Genomic DNA, 18,633 nt, shown 5'->3' with positions numbered 1-18,633 from the left:
TAGAGACACTGTAAATATAAAACAACTGTGTAAAATTCAAATGTTAGAAAGGAAACTTAAATAATTACATCTGTACAAATCTATTAATATTTATATATAACCCATCTGTATAGAATATATTTTGTTCTTAAGATGTTGAAATATTTACAAAAGTTATTAATTTATTTGGTCATCCAGAAATCCTTGATAAATGCAGACAGAGATACAATCAGTCATTTTAATGCTAATTGACTAATGTTAGCTCATAAATAGAATCAATGTTCTATAGCGATTGTGATCAACTATAGATTAATCTTATTGTGAACTTGGAAAGTTGCTTATATTCCATATCTGTTCAATTCCATATCATATCAATAATATTAGGAAAATAGTAATTTCTTTGTGTGTTTGAGTGTGTGCGTGCACAGTGCGTTACTTATGTTGGTGAAGGTTAGACGTGTGTGCAGCTCTACATGACATGCTTGAGTGTCTGGGTGGAAGAGGTCAGAGATCCACCTCAAGAACCTTCTTCAGGTGAATAAAACGGTCTATCACTTAGCCTGGCACTCATCAAGCCCATTGGATTGGCTGGCCAGTTAGCTCCAGGTAACTGTTGTTTCCATTGCCCCTGAGGTTGCAGGTGGGCTCCACTGTTACCGACATTTACTTGGGTACTTAGGATCCGAACTCAGATCCACATGCTTGCACGTCAGGCACTTTACTAACTCATCCTGCTCCCCAATCACAAAAATAATAGTTTCTACATCATAAAGCACTTTGGAAAAGTAAATGTTGCAGCATAAACCAAATGTTTCGGACCGCTATAGTTCATAGTATACACAAACAATATTAGTATGAATATTAGCTCAAAAGTTAAAAGCATTTTTTGTTTGTTTGCTAAGAGTTGCTTTTATGGCTTGGCTTTTGAAGCAAAAGGTCAATTGACAAGCTCTGTTCAGATGCACCCAACCTGTGTGCATCTTTCCTATTTAGTAGCATAAAGAAATGCACTCTTTCAGATTCTAATACATTCTCTCACTTATGATTGGTATTTTGGAGAGTTATTCAAGAATGTGTTTTTTTTCTTTAATTAAAATAGATTCTTTTTCCCATAATATATTCTGATTACAGATTCCCCTCCATCTACGGCTCTCAGTTCCTCCCCACCTCCCTTTCCAACCTTATCTACTCCCTTTCTGTCTCTCTTTTGAAAAGAACAGGCTTCTAACAGATAACAATAAAATATAACAAAATAAATTATAATAAGATAAAACAAAAACTATCACATTGAAGTTGAATAAGACAGACCAACAGAAGGAAAAGAACCTAAGAAGAGACACAAGAATCAGAAACCCACTCATTCATACTCTTAAGAATCATATAAAAACACTGAACTGGAAGCCATAATCTCTATTCAGAGGAGCTGGTACAGACCCGTGCAGGCCCCGTCCATGCTGCTTCAGCCTCTGACTTGATGTGAGCTTTGATTGAGTTTATTTTGAGGGCCTCGTTCTCCTGCTGTCCTCCATGTGCTCTGGCTCTTACATTCTTTCGACCTCCTCTTCTGTGGGGATCCTTAAACTCTGAGGGTAGGAAAAATGCATGCTTCTAAAAGATATTTGATTTTTAAAAAAAACAAAAAATGAGGTTTTTTGGCATTAATTCAAAATAACTTATATTGCATTATTATTGTTGTTGTTGTTGTTGTTGTTGTTGTTGTTGCGTTGTATGAGTGCACATGTGTAGAGGTGAGGACACAACTTGTTTGATTCAGTTTTCATCTTCTACCACTTGGGTCCCTGGGACTGAACTTGGATCATCAGGATTGGCTTCAAATGCCTTAAACCTCTGAGCCATCTCACTTGTCCACAGCTCAAAATAATGCAAGGAGTGGAAGCTGGAGGCATAGCTCAATGACTGAGCAAGTTCCCTTAGGTGCAATCCCTGGGGCTGTATCCATGTATGCATATGGAATGGGATGGAAGAAGAGGAGACGAGAGTGAGAGGAATCATGCACAGAGGGTGACATAGAAAGGCAGAGAGAACACAACAACGGGGAAAGAGAGAGAGATGGGGGTGAGGGAGACAGTAAAAGATGCTGGAAGAGTCAGAGAAACCGAGCACTCTAAAATCGGTATACGAAAAACAGCTACACATACAAACAAGAAAAACATGCAGAATTATCTTCTAATTTCTGCGATAAGAGATCTGAATATTTATTTTAGAGATTAAAGACTTGGGGGGCGTGGTGAGAAAACTGAAAATTTTCTGTAGCAAGGAGCGAGGTTTTTGTCAATTGGCGAGACCTGCACAGAACAGATTCCAATTGCATGTGAATGTTGTAGGTGCCACCTTGGAGAGCAGAGTCGAGAAAGTACTACTGACGATATCTAAAACCCTGGTAGAGGGCAGACATTAAAATAATGTGATTACAAATAAAGCCAGTATGGTGGCTATTCGTTCTTATCAATTTGACTTCACCTGTAATTAACAAAAACCCCAAACTAGAAGGGCATACCTATGAGGAATTTTTGCTTAGTTTGATGTGGGAAGATCCACTTTTAATACAGATTTTTGAGGTGAGAAAATACACCTTTAATTCAGATCTTTTTTCCCACGTTCGCCACAAGAGGGCGCAGGGACTCGGGACGGACGGACGAAAGCCACCATTTCTCAGCCGGGAATCAAACTTGGGACCTCTGGACTCGCAAGCGCCGCGCTTAACCGCTGAGCCACCGCTCAGCTCGTAATTCAGATCTTTTGAAGTGGGAAGACTCACTTCTAATCTGGTCCACACCTTTTGCTGGAAGCCTATATAAGGACGTGAAAGAAGGACGCTTACTATATATTCCTGCTTGCTATTGCTCTTCCTGGCACGTCCATTCTTCACTGGCCTTACAGCGTACTTCTTTAGGATGCCAGTGTATACTGAAGACCAGCTGAGACACCTATCCTAAAAGACTAAGCATCTACTTGATATATAAAGTCCAAGAGACCTTCCATGGCAGCCATTGTTGGGTTAGCTGGACCACAACCTGTAAAACATTCTAATAAACCCTCTTCCTATACATATATAGAGAGATTCTGTAAGCTTAGTTATTCTAGAGAATCCTGCCCAAGACAGTCAGTCAATTAAGTAATGCTATTTTCTCCAGTGTGGCAACACAAAGATAATTAAAGGTCGTTTGTTATTTTTTTTTTTTTAATGTATTTGAGGATCACAGGAAATGGGTACCGGAACGTAAAATGTGAATCATTGTCTAACATATGAACAAGATGAGAGGAAGGTACTGAAACCAGCAGGAAAGTGATGAAAATTATATTAGAATTTATATTAGAATTTATATTGAAGTATAATAATATAACAGAATGAGACAACATGAGTCATGAGAAATCTATATGCTAAGTTTTACCTTTCAGTTATGACCTCACCGAGATATAGCCCATTTCGTATGCTGTGTTTACGATGTTGTGTTGGTACTTCTCCATCAGGAGGTGGGGTCTTGGTCTACTCCCCCTTGGAACTCAGCAAAATTTTGCATTTGCCTCCCCCAGAACACTGCGGTGAATTATGTATCCTGATTCTGGAGGCTACTCACGAGAGTCACTGCTATATTTTGTGTATCCTGGAGATTTGTCCCCTCTGATTTAATTCATGCACTCAAAAAGAAAGGAGATTAATTTTTATAGTACTATATTTCGCCTATCAAATAAATCACTGGGTGTAATATTGCCACTAGCAGATTTCTGTTGTACAAAACCTACCTATAAGCATAATGTGATTTACAACCATGATGTAGTTGATCCATTTTCAGAGAAGTAATGTCTGATATTAAGTTTTTTACTTAAATCTGCAGAGATAATTTATAGTGTTATAGTTTCGGTTCATTGGGTTTTAGTAAACTGAAAATAAAATCTGATTTCTCTTCTAATGTAAAATGAACATTAACAGAATGTAATAAAAACAGTAAATTACGAGGAAGTGGAAACACAGATGCTCCTCTTTCATTTGCCTATCTCTCTTTTTGTTAATTTCTCGCCAAAGGTAATACTTTATATTTACTAAACATAGATTTAAAAAGGGATCAGGGTAATTTGCTTCACTGAATTTCAAGGAACTTTTAGATTAAAGTGAGGAATAACTGAACCCAAGTCAGAGTGATAACGATATGGTGAATAGTTAGCTTCCTGTGGAGGATTTATGCTTCTCTGAAAGGAGTCTTTTTTCACACTGTGTCTGGGTTTTGAAGAAATGGGGACATGTCACAGAGGTGACATAGTTTTTAGTCATCTTGGGGTTTGAAACATTTAAAAACATGAGACATATCTATCTCACATTTGAGTGTATCTCAGATTTACAATATTTTCATGGATTGTTTATGCCATTGCTCCTTTTCTATATCCTGAAATTATAAGAAATTGATTTAATGAGACATATTCATGAATAGGGGACTAAACATGGTCAAATGTCTTGGAAGACTGTTATATCCAGGAGCACAGTTTAGAATTCTAGTCAATGTGCAGAGAATGCATCATTTCCCCTTTATTCGGTTCGCAAGCTTTTGTGGAAGCTTAATATCCTGGGTTCGCACACTGAGGAGAATAATTGAATTTGGATATAATTAGGAAAGTTCACAGCTCAGAACAAATTGGTGAGGAAATGGTGACATCAGAAGCTGACTCTGATTGGCGGTGTGCTCTTAGAAAACAAGAGCAGAAACAGAAACCTTATTCCTGAAGTTTCAGTTGGAAAGTTGGTTGGAGTCAGCACTTCTGTTTTTCTCCCAGGTGAACAGCAAAGTTGTCCAACATGATAGTGTTCATCTTCCTGGGTAAGTGAGCTGTGCGGCTAGTTCTGAATTTATTGCAATATTAACTCTTTGTAAACTGAATGCTGTCCCATCTAGCTTAAGCTTATGGAAACAGCCATAAAAGATACCAATTATATTACCAACGTGTGCTTTGATGTTATACTGCTTTTGAGAAATGCGCACTTACCTGCAGTCACTTGTTTCTAAATCAATAGAAAATCCAAAACATGAGCTTTTCATTGCTCCATCACATTGCTCCTGCAAAATAACCCAGATGACTTTGAACCACTTATTACTATCTATTTTCTATATGTGCAAGAACCTTTGAAAAATGTACATGTCCAGTATATACTCATAAGTTAAAAGATTGCAAAGTTTTATTTATCATTTAGCTTTAAAAGCAGATTAAGAGGAAAGAGAGAGAACAACGTAAATGGTTCCTCTAATTTTCAACCTTAATAACCAGGATCAGCCGAGGCAAGCAAATGCTCTGCCTCTTGAGTGACATTTATGGCCTATAGGTAAAATGTGGGCTCAACTCTCTTGCATTGGGGCGTTGTAAGAGGTTGGTCCAAATAATTTTCCCTTAATATGGAGCCCACAAAAATTTACTTGGTAGATATGTGATTGATGAAGGTTAATATTTTCTTCAGGATATGTTAGCATCTGTGTATTGATTTCAGAATGAGGGAATAATTGTGATTTTACTGGATATTAATAAACAAACTGGAATATTTTCTTTGCTTTAACTATAGTTGTTGATGAATGGGACTAAATAAGAGCCAGAAAATAATGTAGGTTATACCAAATTACATTAAAAAGAAAGGGAAAGCAAAATAAATCAAATCCAAGAAAATTAGCCAGGAAGTAAAGGATCATTTGTACATTTTCAATCTCTCCATGGAAATTCTTGTGTTGAGAGGTTTTGCTTCTTCTTGTTCCTATAATGTTTCCTTATTTTTTATTAGTTTCTAGTATTTATAGCTTCATTATATAGAAAACTCTAGTAGCTTCAAATTTGTAGCAAAGTATCAGATCACATAAAGCATGTCCCTTCTTCCTCAAGGCTTCAGCTGGAAAGGTTATTGTCATTTGCTGTCATCTTGTACTTCCAAATAAATGCAGAAACCAGGTTGTATGAGAAAAGGAAATTATTGGTTAGGACTGAAAATTTCTCTGTACATCCAAGCTCTTGTTCTGTATAATGAAATTACATGCTATGATGAAGCAAAGTCCTGTTGCCCAAAACTATAGGGGAAATGGTGAATTTGTTAATGAACTTTATACATCCTTAAGAGGATAATATACTTTACAACATTTTTTGTCTTACTACTTTTAACATGACTTTTTTTTTCTTTTAACATCAGCAGAATTTTTGACAAATCCCATTTCAAATATCAAGCCCATAAATCATAGCCAGGAACAAGCACGGCAGAGTAGGGAAAGAGAAAGCTGGGCTTTGGTTTCTTGCAGGTCAAATCATTGAGATGATTTCTTTAGTCCATTAGGTACATGATTTAAGTATAGAAAATGGTGCAAAATTCAAGTGGAATACTCAACAAGCAGTTGAAAAGAAAAAAAGGTAAAACACATTTGGGGAAGAGATCACATAGGATCACTACGAAGAAGACCTGGGGAGGGCGACATGCAGGCAAATGTGAGTTTCCTAACTGAGTTGGTCTCATGTGCCAACATGACTGTAATATCAGCTTTGGGGTCTCTGAGCTAAACACATGGGCCTACCCTCTTAGTGTAGAAATTCAGGAAGTATTATATGGGGCCCAATCAATTTTCTTGGATTCTTAGAAAACGAGGGTTGGAAAGAGGTAACACAAAATAAATTTACTTTATACCTTACGACACTATATTGCCACAGAGAATCACAATTAACCCCCTCTTGTGAAAAAGGTAGATGCCTTGGCTCAAACAAACCTTGTAGTTCATATGTCTGACTCCATTGGTATTCTTATATTTTTGCATTTATTGAAAAGGCAAGTATCTGTTTTATATGTTTGATAAAAGAAATTGATTTAATTTAAAATACCTAATTAGGATTGCTATTTTCTTGACTGCTTTCAGAAAACTTTCCTGAAAATAACTTGTAAATACATGAATGATTTATTAGTTATTTATATAGACCTCATCTGTTAAGAGCTAAACTGATGTAAATCAACATATACTAATTGGATACCTGTAAAATGCATCTGTGTGTTGAGAATACAACCCTGAATTGCCCCTATTACCTGTCTAGTAAACCTAGCGAATATAGTGTTGTAGAGAGGCCCATGAACACACACTGTAGAGCAAGAAATTCTACACTTTTGGGATTTCTAAGCTTCCAGGAAGACAAAATAGGGGTGTGTGCTCATTTCGGTGAAAGAAAATAAAAGTAGAAACTTCAGAGTTTTCCATAACACAGATAATGATCACAATCAGTTTTAAAGGCCAAAGTGTTATCCCAGAGGACAAGAATTAGATTGCTTACTAGAGGCCAGAGGGTAAACTTCAAAGAGGAAAGGCAGCTTGGAGCACTGCAGAAAGTTTTATGATTTCTGGGTTGCACATGATAAAGAATATGAAAGTCATGTCATGAGAAGCCACCCAAAGAGATTAAAGAAAGAAATGGCAGTATTCAAAGTGTATTCCATACATAAGGTGACATAAAGGACTGCTCTGAGTCAAACAAATCCAGAGAGCAGGCAATTAGCCAGAGAAGGATGCTCAAAGTGCAGAGGCCCAAACTTTGCAGGGAGAGATATGGGGAATGAAGTCGGGGATGCACTAAATCATCTTTCATGAATTGTTTGGATGTCTACCCTACCAGTGCCATTGTTGATGAAGTGCAGGGATTCACCATAGAGGACTGATGAAAAGGAGAAGGTTAAATAAATCTGAGTCTGGAATCTTGTCTACAGCATGCAGATAGAGGAAATACTCTTTATCTAGGTTTCGTATTGAAACTATTAGCATTAAATCATATATTCGAGAATCTTTAGTCTAGATTTTTATATCAAGCCATGAGAGAAAGAAGATTCTCCCTGAAGAGTATGAATAAAACCAAGAAAGTTCTGGAAGCAGAACATAACATGAAAATATATTTTAACTGAGCACTAAGGGGATGACAGGTCTCAGCGGATGGTATAAGGTGGTGAATCATCAAGGGATCTAGAAGAGACCATTTCTAGAGGAAGAGGGAGACTCTAGGCAAATAAATCATCCAAGTGACCAGACACTGACAGATGAGACAAAGTCTTAAAAATGTCATGTGTGATATTAAGGGTTAATAAAAGAAATGTGTTAAAAGTGGTTTAGGGATTGGAGAGATGGCTCAGCAGTTAAGAGTGCTTGCTGCTCTTCCCAAGTACACAAGTTGGGTTCCCTCTGCCCATGTTTGGCAGCTTGCAATCACTTTAAAAACCAGGTCCAGGAGAACTGACCCCTCTTCTGGCCTCCATGGGCACCCACACACATATGCATAAGTGCACATACACATAAATTGAAATAAATCTGTTTTTAGAAGTGGTTTTGATGGAACAAACGGAATAAAAAATTTCACATGTCGAAAAGTAAATGGGAAGTGAGAATGCAGAGCTGGCAAATAATAGACCTTGTCTAAGAATCTTAGCACAGCACAGCAACAAGTAAGGACATGTAAGTATTTCTGTGCTTTGTGGGACTGGAATTCTTTGTGTATAGGCCCAAGAATGCTAGCGCTCCATCTATCTTCAGTTTTCTGAGAATCTTCCACACCAATTTCCACACTCCCGCCAACTGTGTGTAAGGGTCTTTCTTCACGTTCTCACCAACATTTGTTGTTTGTTTCCTTGACAAAAGCCATCCTGCCTGATGTGAGATGCAGCACCAATGAATTAAGCATTTGTACTTCCTCGATGACTTAAGGGTACTGAACATTTTTTCAAACAGAGGGACCATGTGGTGGGAGGAGAAGGATAAGGGAGAAGCCATACAGAGTCAAATAAGACTAAGATACAAAGATCCGTATGTATGAAAATGTCACAGTGAAACCCATTACACTGTATAATAATTAAAACAATTAATGAAAATTACCTATTTACAATAGAGAAATACAGAACTATGGGGAGGGGGAAGAAAATCTATTTCAGCCTCCTAATAGTTCTGCCACATAGTGTTGCCCAAAATTCTGTCTTTCATGGTCAATAGCTTAGATTTGAGGGAATTTCAAATTTAAACATCAAACTGTAACCCTGCGAACATGTTGTTTTCTTGTTGTTGCTGCTGCTGCTGTTCAAGTTGCGAGGTTAAGCTCAGAAAATGAGTCCTCTTCCCAGACAAATGACTGTGCGCATTTAAGGCAGCAATGCTTGATTGATAAGAACAGCTGTGAGCAGTCATGGAGATCAATGGAAGACACCTGCGTTGTTCCAGGTAAAACCCAGTGTATAAACTCCAGTTCTAACAATGCCAGCGTCTCCATCAGCAGAACTCCAAGGATTCCGCAGGATGTTGTAGATGACTTCTCTCCCCTGCCCTGGAGAGAGAACAGAAATATTTACACCCATAGGAACATGACAACTGTCACACCCAGTGCTCACATATTTGCTCAGAATAAAATATTTTAAGATGAGGTCAGAAGATGACAAATAAAAACCCTTAATTTTTTTGATAATGAAATGCCTAGTTGACTAGACAACTTTAAATGTTGTATTAAAATATTATACTAATATGTCATAGATCAAAAGTTATTTAATATGTTAGCAAATAAATGAGTCATTTGCAATACATTGTGATAATATTTGAATAATTATTTTATATGTGAAGCAGGGAGAAAAGTACCCAAGTATACAAATAAACAATTCAATTATTTTTTAATGAAAAAACATTGTAGGTTAGAGGCAAATTAATTTTTAACCAGAAAATGAAATACTGGTAATTATAAATGACTTATTTATTATTCATAAAATGCTAAGTGTTAGGAGAACTTTAACTTTTCATAAAAAATTTAGAATCACTTGCATATCTTTTAATATAGTTTTAGTAACAAATACAATAAAACAGGTTACAACAAAAGAGCAAACAAAACAGTTAAAGTGACAGGGTAGTTGAGACTAAACTGCACACCAGTCACCCCGTATAAAATCAGCTTGGATATTATTGAACAGCAACCATCATTTAAAACACAGAAAGATTTAAAGTAGTTTGGGAAGCATTCTGTGGGTGGACACGCGCGCGCGCGCGCGCACACACACACACACACACACACACACACACACACACACATACACACACAAAAAATATTTTGTTAAAAAAGTTGCTTCTAATCTGTTCCACAATAGACATCCTGGTATTCTGACTCTTGTAATTTTTGTGCCCTCCTCCCACATGAAGCTCCCTGAGCCACAGATGCAGGAACTGTGATACAGATGTATCTGCTGGGGCTGTCTGGGATCTACTGGGACTGGCTGCAATCCACTGGGGCTGACTGGGATCCGCATGATTTATTGATCTCTGGACTGTATCCAGTTGTGATTTTTGTGTCATAGTATCTATTTACTGTGAAGAGGAGCTCCTTGAGACGGGAGAGATGAGTCAGCAGTTAAGAGCACTGGCTACTTTCCAGAGGACCTAGGGTAGATTTTAAACACCCACATGGCACTTCACAGTTGTCTATACCTCCAGTTCCAGGGGATCTGATAACTTCTGTTTTCCATTGACATGGGGAATGCATGTTGTACACAGACATACATAGAGTCAAAACACTCACACACACACACACACACACACACACACACACACAAATCTTAGAGAGAGGGGAGGAGGAAAACTTCTTTGATGAAGAGTTAATATCTACATTTATCTGTGAGTAGAAGGATAAGATTTAGAATGTAGTAGGTCTAGCAAATTCAGTAGTAGATTTTCTTCTAAGATCCATGATCGCATTAGTCAGGGGAAGTTAGCTAGGTTTCTAGTAACAGACATGACTACTTTCCTGTTGAACAGGTCTTCACTCCAATTAGAAACCTACTGGGTACCACCAATGCATGAGTGACACTTACTGCACCTTTATGAATATCTTTCCAAAGTCTGTTTGTGAAACAGTCTGCCACAGAAATGGCTGTATAAACAGGATTTGAACAGTGGCAAGACTAATAGACACACTAGTGAGGAAGGGAAAAATATCAGGAGAATCACTCCCCTGGACAAGGAACTACAGGTACCTGATGACTGCCATGAAGGGAGAGTTAGTCTCTTCAAGAGCTGAGGGGCATAATTGGTTGGTCAACACAAAGTGTCAGCCTTGGAACATATTCACACAAGCAATAAAAACAGATTCAGTAGATTGTTTTTATAAATCTGTGCAAACTACACACACACACACACACACACACAAACACATAGCATAGATATCTTTCTCTCTGTCTATGTAACAAATCAGAGAATAAAGGACTATCAATTTGAGAGCAGCTTGAGGAAGGGAAGGGAAAGGGGAAACTATGTAATTATACTTTAATAAAATGTATACAATTTTTAAATAAAATAAAAATGAACCTAGGGTCCATGTGTAGCTCAATGGTAGTGCATTAACCTGATACATAAGCAGGCAAATTACACCTCTCTTAGGAAGGACAAGGGGGGCAAAATAGAATGAGTAAGCTGTCCCTAGGTGGTGTGGTCAAGATTTGGTGGGAAAAGGTTTCCGATTTAAAGAGTGTTTTTGTATCAATGATCTCCACTGTACAGTGAACAAGCTTTTTGGGAAAAAAATGCATCAATAAGACAGGTAATATTCATTGAATCAGTTCTTTATTTCAAACCTAAATTCTCTCTTTTCTGTTTGGTATTTGTAATTTCTATGCGTTGAAGGACTTCTTAGTAATTACACTAGTAACTCCACCCTTGATCCAGATGCTTTTATATCAAAACCCCTCAATGGTGGATTGCTTAAAAACAGAGTCCAGAATTTTTGAGTATTCAACAAATCCTGATTCATTCTGATTCACTCAGTGTTTGGGGACAAACGATATGATTTCTTTGGCACTTTCTGGGTAACTTAAATACCAAGTGGCCTGGTACTTTGAGTACTGTACCCATATCAAATTTAATATTCATAAATTAAAAGGCATCTAATAGCTAATAATATTTCTGTTTACTGTTAAAAATCTGGAGGATAAAGTCATTTTGATGATCCTTTAGCAAACCAAGATAATATTTCTAAACTCATTAATTTCTTGGGTTGATGCATTAAAAGCACTCTGGGAAGAAGAACTAAAATTTATGTTCAGATTGATATCTTCAGTATTATATGTTATTATGAAACCCAGGTGACTCCTGCAAGATAAATAATTCATCATATTGTAACCTGAGTATCCAGTCTTTGGTGGAAAAAGATATTCGTTTTAAAGAGTGTCTTTGTATCGATGACCTCCACTGTACAGTGAACAAACTTTTTGGAAAAAGATGCATCAATGAGACAGGTAATATTCATTGAATCAGTTCTTTATTTCAAACCTAAATCCTCCTCAATCATTGTGCATTTTTTGTAGCACATTTACTGTATTTCACTTGATAATATTTTATTGATATGTCTGAATTCAAGCAGGATATTGATATATTTTCTTATGTTATTAATTCTGTTATATGTCTAATGCTGGCTGTTAAAGCTAAGTTGAAAAGTACTCTCTTTTCTATACTCTAGAACAGAGAAAGAATTGAAGCTCTAGCTTTCTTCAATTACTGGTTTGCATAGTACTATAGCTGCAGAATTCATTATGTGATACATAAAAAAGTAAATTTGTATGATTAATTGTTATAGAATTGGCCTAGTTTTTAATGTCACAAGTGAGCTTTTGTAGCTTATCGTCCATTTTATGTATTTATATTATAGCTTTTTTCCCATGTGACTATGACTTCTATGTCTGTAGATCTCTGTAATATGCTACTCTTAATAGTTTCTAGTTGTTGTTTTAATATGTGTAGAAGTTGTACTGTTTTGTTCATGTGTTGATTGTTTTCTCTCTCTCTCTCTCTCTCTCTCTCTCTCTCTCTCTCTCTCTCTCTCTCTCTCTCTCTCTCTCTCTCCCTGTATGTGTGTGTGTTTCTCATACTTTGTGGGGTTCATTTGACTATAGGTTGCCCTTCATTTTCAGCTTTCTTTTCTTTAACACAAAATGATGTTAAATACTCACCTGTGTATGAATCAGCTGTAACACCCCCACATTGTTGTTAGATCTTATATTCTTTGGCTCTTTTGGTCTTTGGGGGCCCACAACCCAGCTCTCAAATAAATCACATGGAGTCTTATTCTTTCTTATAAACGCCCAGTCTTAGCTTGCTTTATTTCTAGTCAGCTTTACTTAAATTATCCCATTACCTTTTGACTCTGGGCTTTTACCTTTCTCTATTTCTATATATTATTTCTTTCCTTCTTAATCTGTGTGTGACTGTATTGCTGTGTGGCTGTCCCTTTCTTTTCTTGCTCCTCTATCTTCTCTTCCCAGATTTCTCCTCCTATTTATTATCTCTGCCTGCCAGCCCCATCTATCCTTTATCCTGCATTGCTATTGGCCATTCAGCTCTTTATTAAACCAATCAGGTGTTTTACACAGGCAAAGTAACACAGCTTCACAGAGTTAAACAAATCAACATAAAAGAACCTAACACATCTTTGCATCATTAAACAAATGTTCCACAGCATAAACAAATGTAATAAATCTTCAAATAATATTCGGCAACACTCCCAAATCAAGGCTCAGGGAACATTGAGGAACAGAGAGTAGAATGACTAAGTGCAGGAGGTGGAGTGGAGGTAAGAAATGCTGCTCTCTGGACATGATGCAGCGAATGCCCAAGTCAACCCACACCAGCCATGCTTGCCTGCATAAGACCAACATAAAATAAGGCCTTTAATTCCAGCATGGGTGGAGAAGAAGCTCCCAAGGCCTGACCCTTAGCAAAGAAACTATTGGCATTTGATGGCTAATAAGGAAGGGCAATGACCTTAGTTTGGAGATACTGGTGCTAGTAGTTTGTCCATGTTCTTGTGGATATTTCCATATCCATTTCCCAAATAGAATTAATTTGACTCAGTGGGTCTACTACTACTACTACTACTACTACTACTACTACTACTACTACTACTACTACGAAGGAGGAGGAGGAAGAGGAGGAGGAGGAAGAGAAGGAGGAGGAGGACGAGGAGCAGGAGGAAGAGGAGGAGGAGGAGGACGAGGAGCAGGAGGAAGAGGAGGATGAGGAGGAGGAGGAGGAAGAGGAGGAGGAGGAGGACGAGGAGCAGGAGGAAGAGGAGGAGGAGGAGGATGAGGAGGAGGAGGAGGACGAGGAGGAGGAGGAGGAGGATAAGAATAGTAATAAAGAATAAAGAAGATGACATAGAGTCTGGAGTGAGACAATGAGACAATTTGGTAGGTCTTATGAAAAGTCAGAGAAACCTGTAGGTGTGGATATGATCAAAATTCATTGTAAACATGTATCATAATTTCAAAAATAAATAATTATAATAATAAAACAGTAATACAAAATAAGAAAAATTTACTTTGCACTCAGTTTTAGCTCATTTTATAAGGAGTCTAGCTAGCAACACTTTTTTCATTGAATCAATTTGTTCTCTGACAACTTACATACTTCTTTTTCTAAGTGGGAAAAAGCAGAACACAATCACAATTAGATCAAAGTAAAATCAAACTCCAACAGTGTAATTAATTGTCTCAGTATCTAAGTATCTGGGATTCATTCAGAGTCTTCTCACCTCCAAACGGCTTGGGAAACTCCCCATCTTTGTCTCTGCCCTAAACAGGACACACAGCCTATCTTGTAGTCTTATTCCATAAATACTGTTGTCTTTGGTGTACACCCCATAGTCCTAGCATCTCTAATATGCTGGGGCCCCCACTATAACTCCATAGTCTTCTGGCTTCTCTATAGGTATTTTGACCCTAGTACTTGATGACAAGCCTCAGTTTTCTCCATTATTTCCTCAATCCTTGGATCTCCATTTCCACTTAAGCTGAACCTTTGCAAATGGCCTCCTGGCTTCTCTGAAAGGACCATCGTAACCACAGGGTGACAAGACTCAGCTTCTCTCCATAACTGTTTTGTGCCTTCAAAACCAACACCATGTGGTAGCCTCTGACACATCACCAAGCTCAGCTGTTCTCATGAGATATAGCCTTTGTTCCCTTGTGTGCTGGTCCTGAGAGAAAACACTTCTCAGAAGAGTTCACCTGAATGTCCTTTGAAATTATCTTCTCCTCTGCTGCATCGCTCCTTTAATGTACAGTTCAGTTAAAATAAAGGTTGTTAATTGTCAGACCCAGAGCTGTCTTTGGTACTTGATCTTTAGTTTAATTCTAAAGTCAAGAAACCTTTTCCAGACTATCTCAATTCTAATGAAATTAAAAATTTCCAGGTATCACTTTTACAGTGTACTGTGTTCTGTGTGATAGCTATGCACCCATCCACAATGAACATGCACATAGAGTATTTGACAACATAGCAGAGGAAATAATTGTGACTTCAAACATTTCATAGAACTGGTAGAAATTCGGTGACCTGGGATCCTTAGGGAGGAAAAAAAAGAAATATGTTTTGTAACCAGAGGCAATAAAAGGAAGTAATAATCATTTGAGGAACAGCAAATTCCTTGTTGTGCTGTATTGTAAGATGGAACAGTATCTCAAGATAATTCGAGAAAGAAACCAGATGCTATAAATCAGAGAAAGTTGGACTTACTTGCTTTTCTGACATGATTAGATTTAATGCTTTGCTGCTAGGAGCTGTTGCACATTTTAAACAGAGAAATGCAAAATTGACCTTTTTTTAAATGTCTCTTTGAGGAATTGGAAGAGAATGAAAAAAAAGTGAGAGATCACCCTTGTCCAAACTAATGAGAGGTGACATTTTCAAACTAACACAGAAGTCCTGAGAATTATAAGATATACTTCAGTGAAAAATTATGAATTATAATCATGAGTACTTGGTGACCAGTTGGAAATGTGTGTGAAGGCATCTAAAAAAATCATGAAGAATAATAACATTTGTTAGTGAAATTTCACAGTCTAATTAAAGAACCGAAAATTTGACAAGTTGATGAGAAACGTGGCTACTGTAACGCCCTCCATCTCTAATCAATCCCCCTTCCTTCCCATCTCCCTACAAATTCTTTTCTACCATTCATATCATTTTCTTTTCTTTCTTTCCTTTAGCAATAGGGAGAAAAACTACAAACTATTAAATTTCAAAAGCCAGATTAAAAAGAAGGCAGAAAGGGTAGTCAATCATTCTAGATGGGAGAAATTAGTACCAAAGTGACATTAGCTTTAGGTTGAAAGTAGACTGAGTTGCAATCATTTGAAATGTTTATTCAAACAGTGACTCATTTTTTTTCCAAGACAGTAAACTTAATGGTCTTTCTCATGTCATTTTCATAAAATATCATCAGTTAACAAGTACAGACAAATTTAGAGAGATTGAACTCATTTCACATGGAAAAAGGTGTTTTTCACAGAATAGAAATTCGTTTAAGACTGCAGTGTGAAATATGGGCAATCCAGGCAACAGAATCCTTCTATCCAGTGACCTGGAGGTGGAAACCTAAAAGATTCCTCAGGTGCCTTTCATTATGGACCATTTGAGGGCTGCAGGTACAAAGCGCACCTAAGAGACTGCCTACAGCTCCGCTTAGCGAGCAAAGGGACATGATAGCTTCAGTCTCGTCATTCATTCATTCTATTCCAGGCCCAGTGCTCTCCACACACCCTTTGATCACAGGGCAGGAAGAAAAGTCTTTCTCTTTCTGTGGTGTCACTAAAACACTCCCCAGCATTTACAAACCTGCATGATTAAATTTGTACATTTTTGATTATGTCAACATTTCCAGAATAGTACCTGAAACATACTATCATCAAATTTGTTGTGTAAATACTTAATTTCTCAAAGTTTGAGCATATGTTGATCCATAAAATAGATTCAGTTAATATAGATAGGCATATCATAATCCCTGGTGCAATGGACATAAACCTTGGTAAAGGCATTTAGTAGCTAACATCATAGAGCAAAACAGACATTTAGTAGGATTATGTAATTTAACTTGGTTTATTTCATATATAGTTATAAATTATATATATATATCTTAAAACAGATTTATATTTAAGTAGATTCAAAGCTTATTAGAAAACAGTCAATGAGGAACTAATTGCATGAGGCCAGCCTTCATTCACATATATTTCACAATGCGTGCCCAGGCTTGCAAGCTAACATGCCCTCTGTTCTTCTTAACGAGGCTGACTTACAGCAATTTACTGTGAGCTTTTGTTTGAAAAATGTTTGGATTCTATAATAGTGTGTGTTTCAAAATATATTCCAGAGTTATAGCCAAGGACAAGTTTTTATAGTGGTACCATAAGTAGATTGTAAGTAAATATTTACATAGCATGAAGTTAGGAATATGGTGTTTATCTTATATACCTACAAAGCATTTGGAAAAATGGAACTGTGACAAACACTTGTGTAATAAAACCAATAAAAAACAACTTAAAAAATAAATAAGGGCAGTGCAATCCACTAAAAAAAAACTACCGAAGGAATATCAATGTCCATGATGCTCACTGTGGAGGTCATCTGAGGTACCACGGAGGAAGATAAACATTTTAGAAACAGACCCCAAAGCCTATGCTAAGGGTAGCCAGAGCTTTATAATGAAGTTGGATTCTCATCTTCTTCCTGTGGAAGTGATATAGGTTACTGGCTCCATTAATAGACTCCCAGGAAGGAAAATTGCTACTTGAGTATGGCAAAAAAATATTTTACTTTATTATGTGTAAAAGCAACATATAAATTGTAAATATGTATATATGTTTGTTTGTCTTATCTTATTTCATGTCATGGATGTGAGTGGATAAATAGGTGTGGAATTAAATTGTTGAGGAGCTAAGGAAATTAGGGGAAAATGTCCAAAGGGAGAGAAATAGGAAAAACATATGAGAAATCTTTCAATAAAGGCACATTTAAACAAGGAAATGAAAAGTCTTAAAAATATATAGGTAAATAATGTATTAAATTTACATATTTAAGCTAAATGAAATTTGTGTCAATTATCAAAATGTAATGAAGAAAAAAGCAAATGAAGACAAAGTTTCTCAAAGGTAAACTCAGTACTCTGTTAGGAATGTATGCAGCTGAAAACTTGCTGTGTCAATCTTCCTAAATTTCAGATCATTTGAAGGAGATCTTTCAAAATAATTTTCCAATATTTTTGAAAGATATTGAAATATCTATAAGATGTATCTATATTCTTAAAAAAATACATTAAAGAGTAATGACCACATAAAGAGTAAATTGACCTATTCTTAAACCATTCTTTTACTTTATTCATAGAGCTGGCACTGCCCTTGGATTTGGTGCCACAGTCAAATGTCACAGGAGGGCTCCAGAGGAAAGATGATCCATCCTTAAAGGCGGAAAGAAAGGGTGACTGTGTCTTAGCAGTGGCAGCCTGCCAGGAATCCCAGCACTGCACTCTGCTCTATGAGAGCTTTAAAAAAGCCTGCAGCAAAGGGACAGCACAATGCCACACCCTTAGTGGCAGACTGTTGTGTGTGGCCCTAAGACAGAGCCTGAGGGAGACAGTTTTGTGGGGCTGTCAGTGCGCGTTCCCTTTTGAAGGAGACTGCGTTCAGATTTGGAAAAGTTTATTTGAAGACATTTGCATACAGGATACTCAAATCGACCAAAATCCCACCTTCAGTCAAGACAATGAAGATGGACTCAAGGAGAACTTTGCTTCAGGTTGGTCTTCAGGAATAATTTAGGAACATTGAACTAAATCATAAAAAAGAGCTAGCTAAAG

General features: G+C 37.1%; 1 protein-coding gene across 1 annotated transcript in view; it reads left to right on the top strand.

The window, feature by feature from the left end:
- Positions 1-4,789: 4,789 nt before the first annotated feature.
- Gfral (GDNF family receptor alpha like) overlaps positions 4,790-18,633 on the top strand; it is a 45,644-nt gene continuing 31,800 nt past the window's right edge. The window contains exons 1-3 of the mRNA XM_038321133.1: positions 4,790-4,811; positions 9,063-9,197; positions 12,092-12,244. Of these exons, the coding sequence (XP_038177061.1) occupies positions 4,790-4,811; positions 9,063-9,197; positions 12,092-12,244 (310 nt within the window). The remainder of the gene's footprint in view (positions 4,812-9,062; positions 9,198-12,091; positions 12,245-18,633) is intronic.

The sequence above is a fragment of the Arvicola amphibius genome, chromosome 3 (genome assembly GCF_903992535.2).
Source record: "Arvicola amphibius chromosome 3, mArvAmp1.2, whole genome shotgun sequence".
Lineage (NCBI taxonomy): Eukaryota > Metazoa > Chordata > Mammalia > Rodentia > Cricetidae > Arvicola > Arvicola amphibius.
Note: the sequence above shows the minus strand (reverse complement) of the source record. Positions and strands in the feature narration are given on the sequence as shown.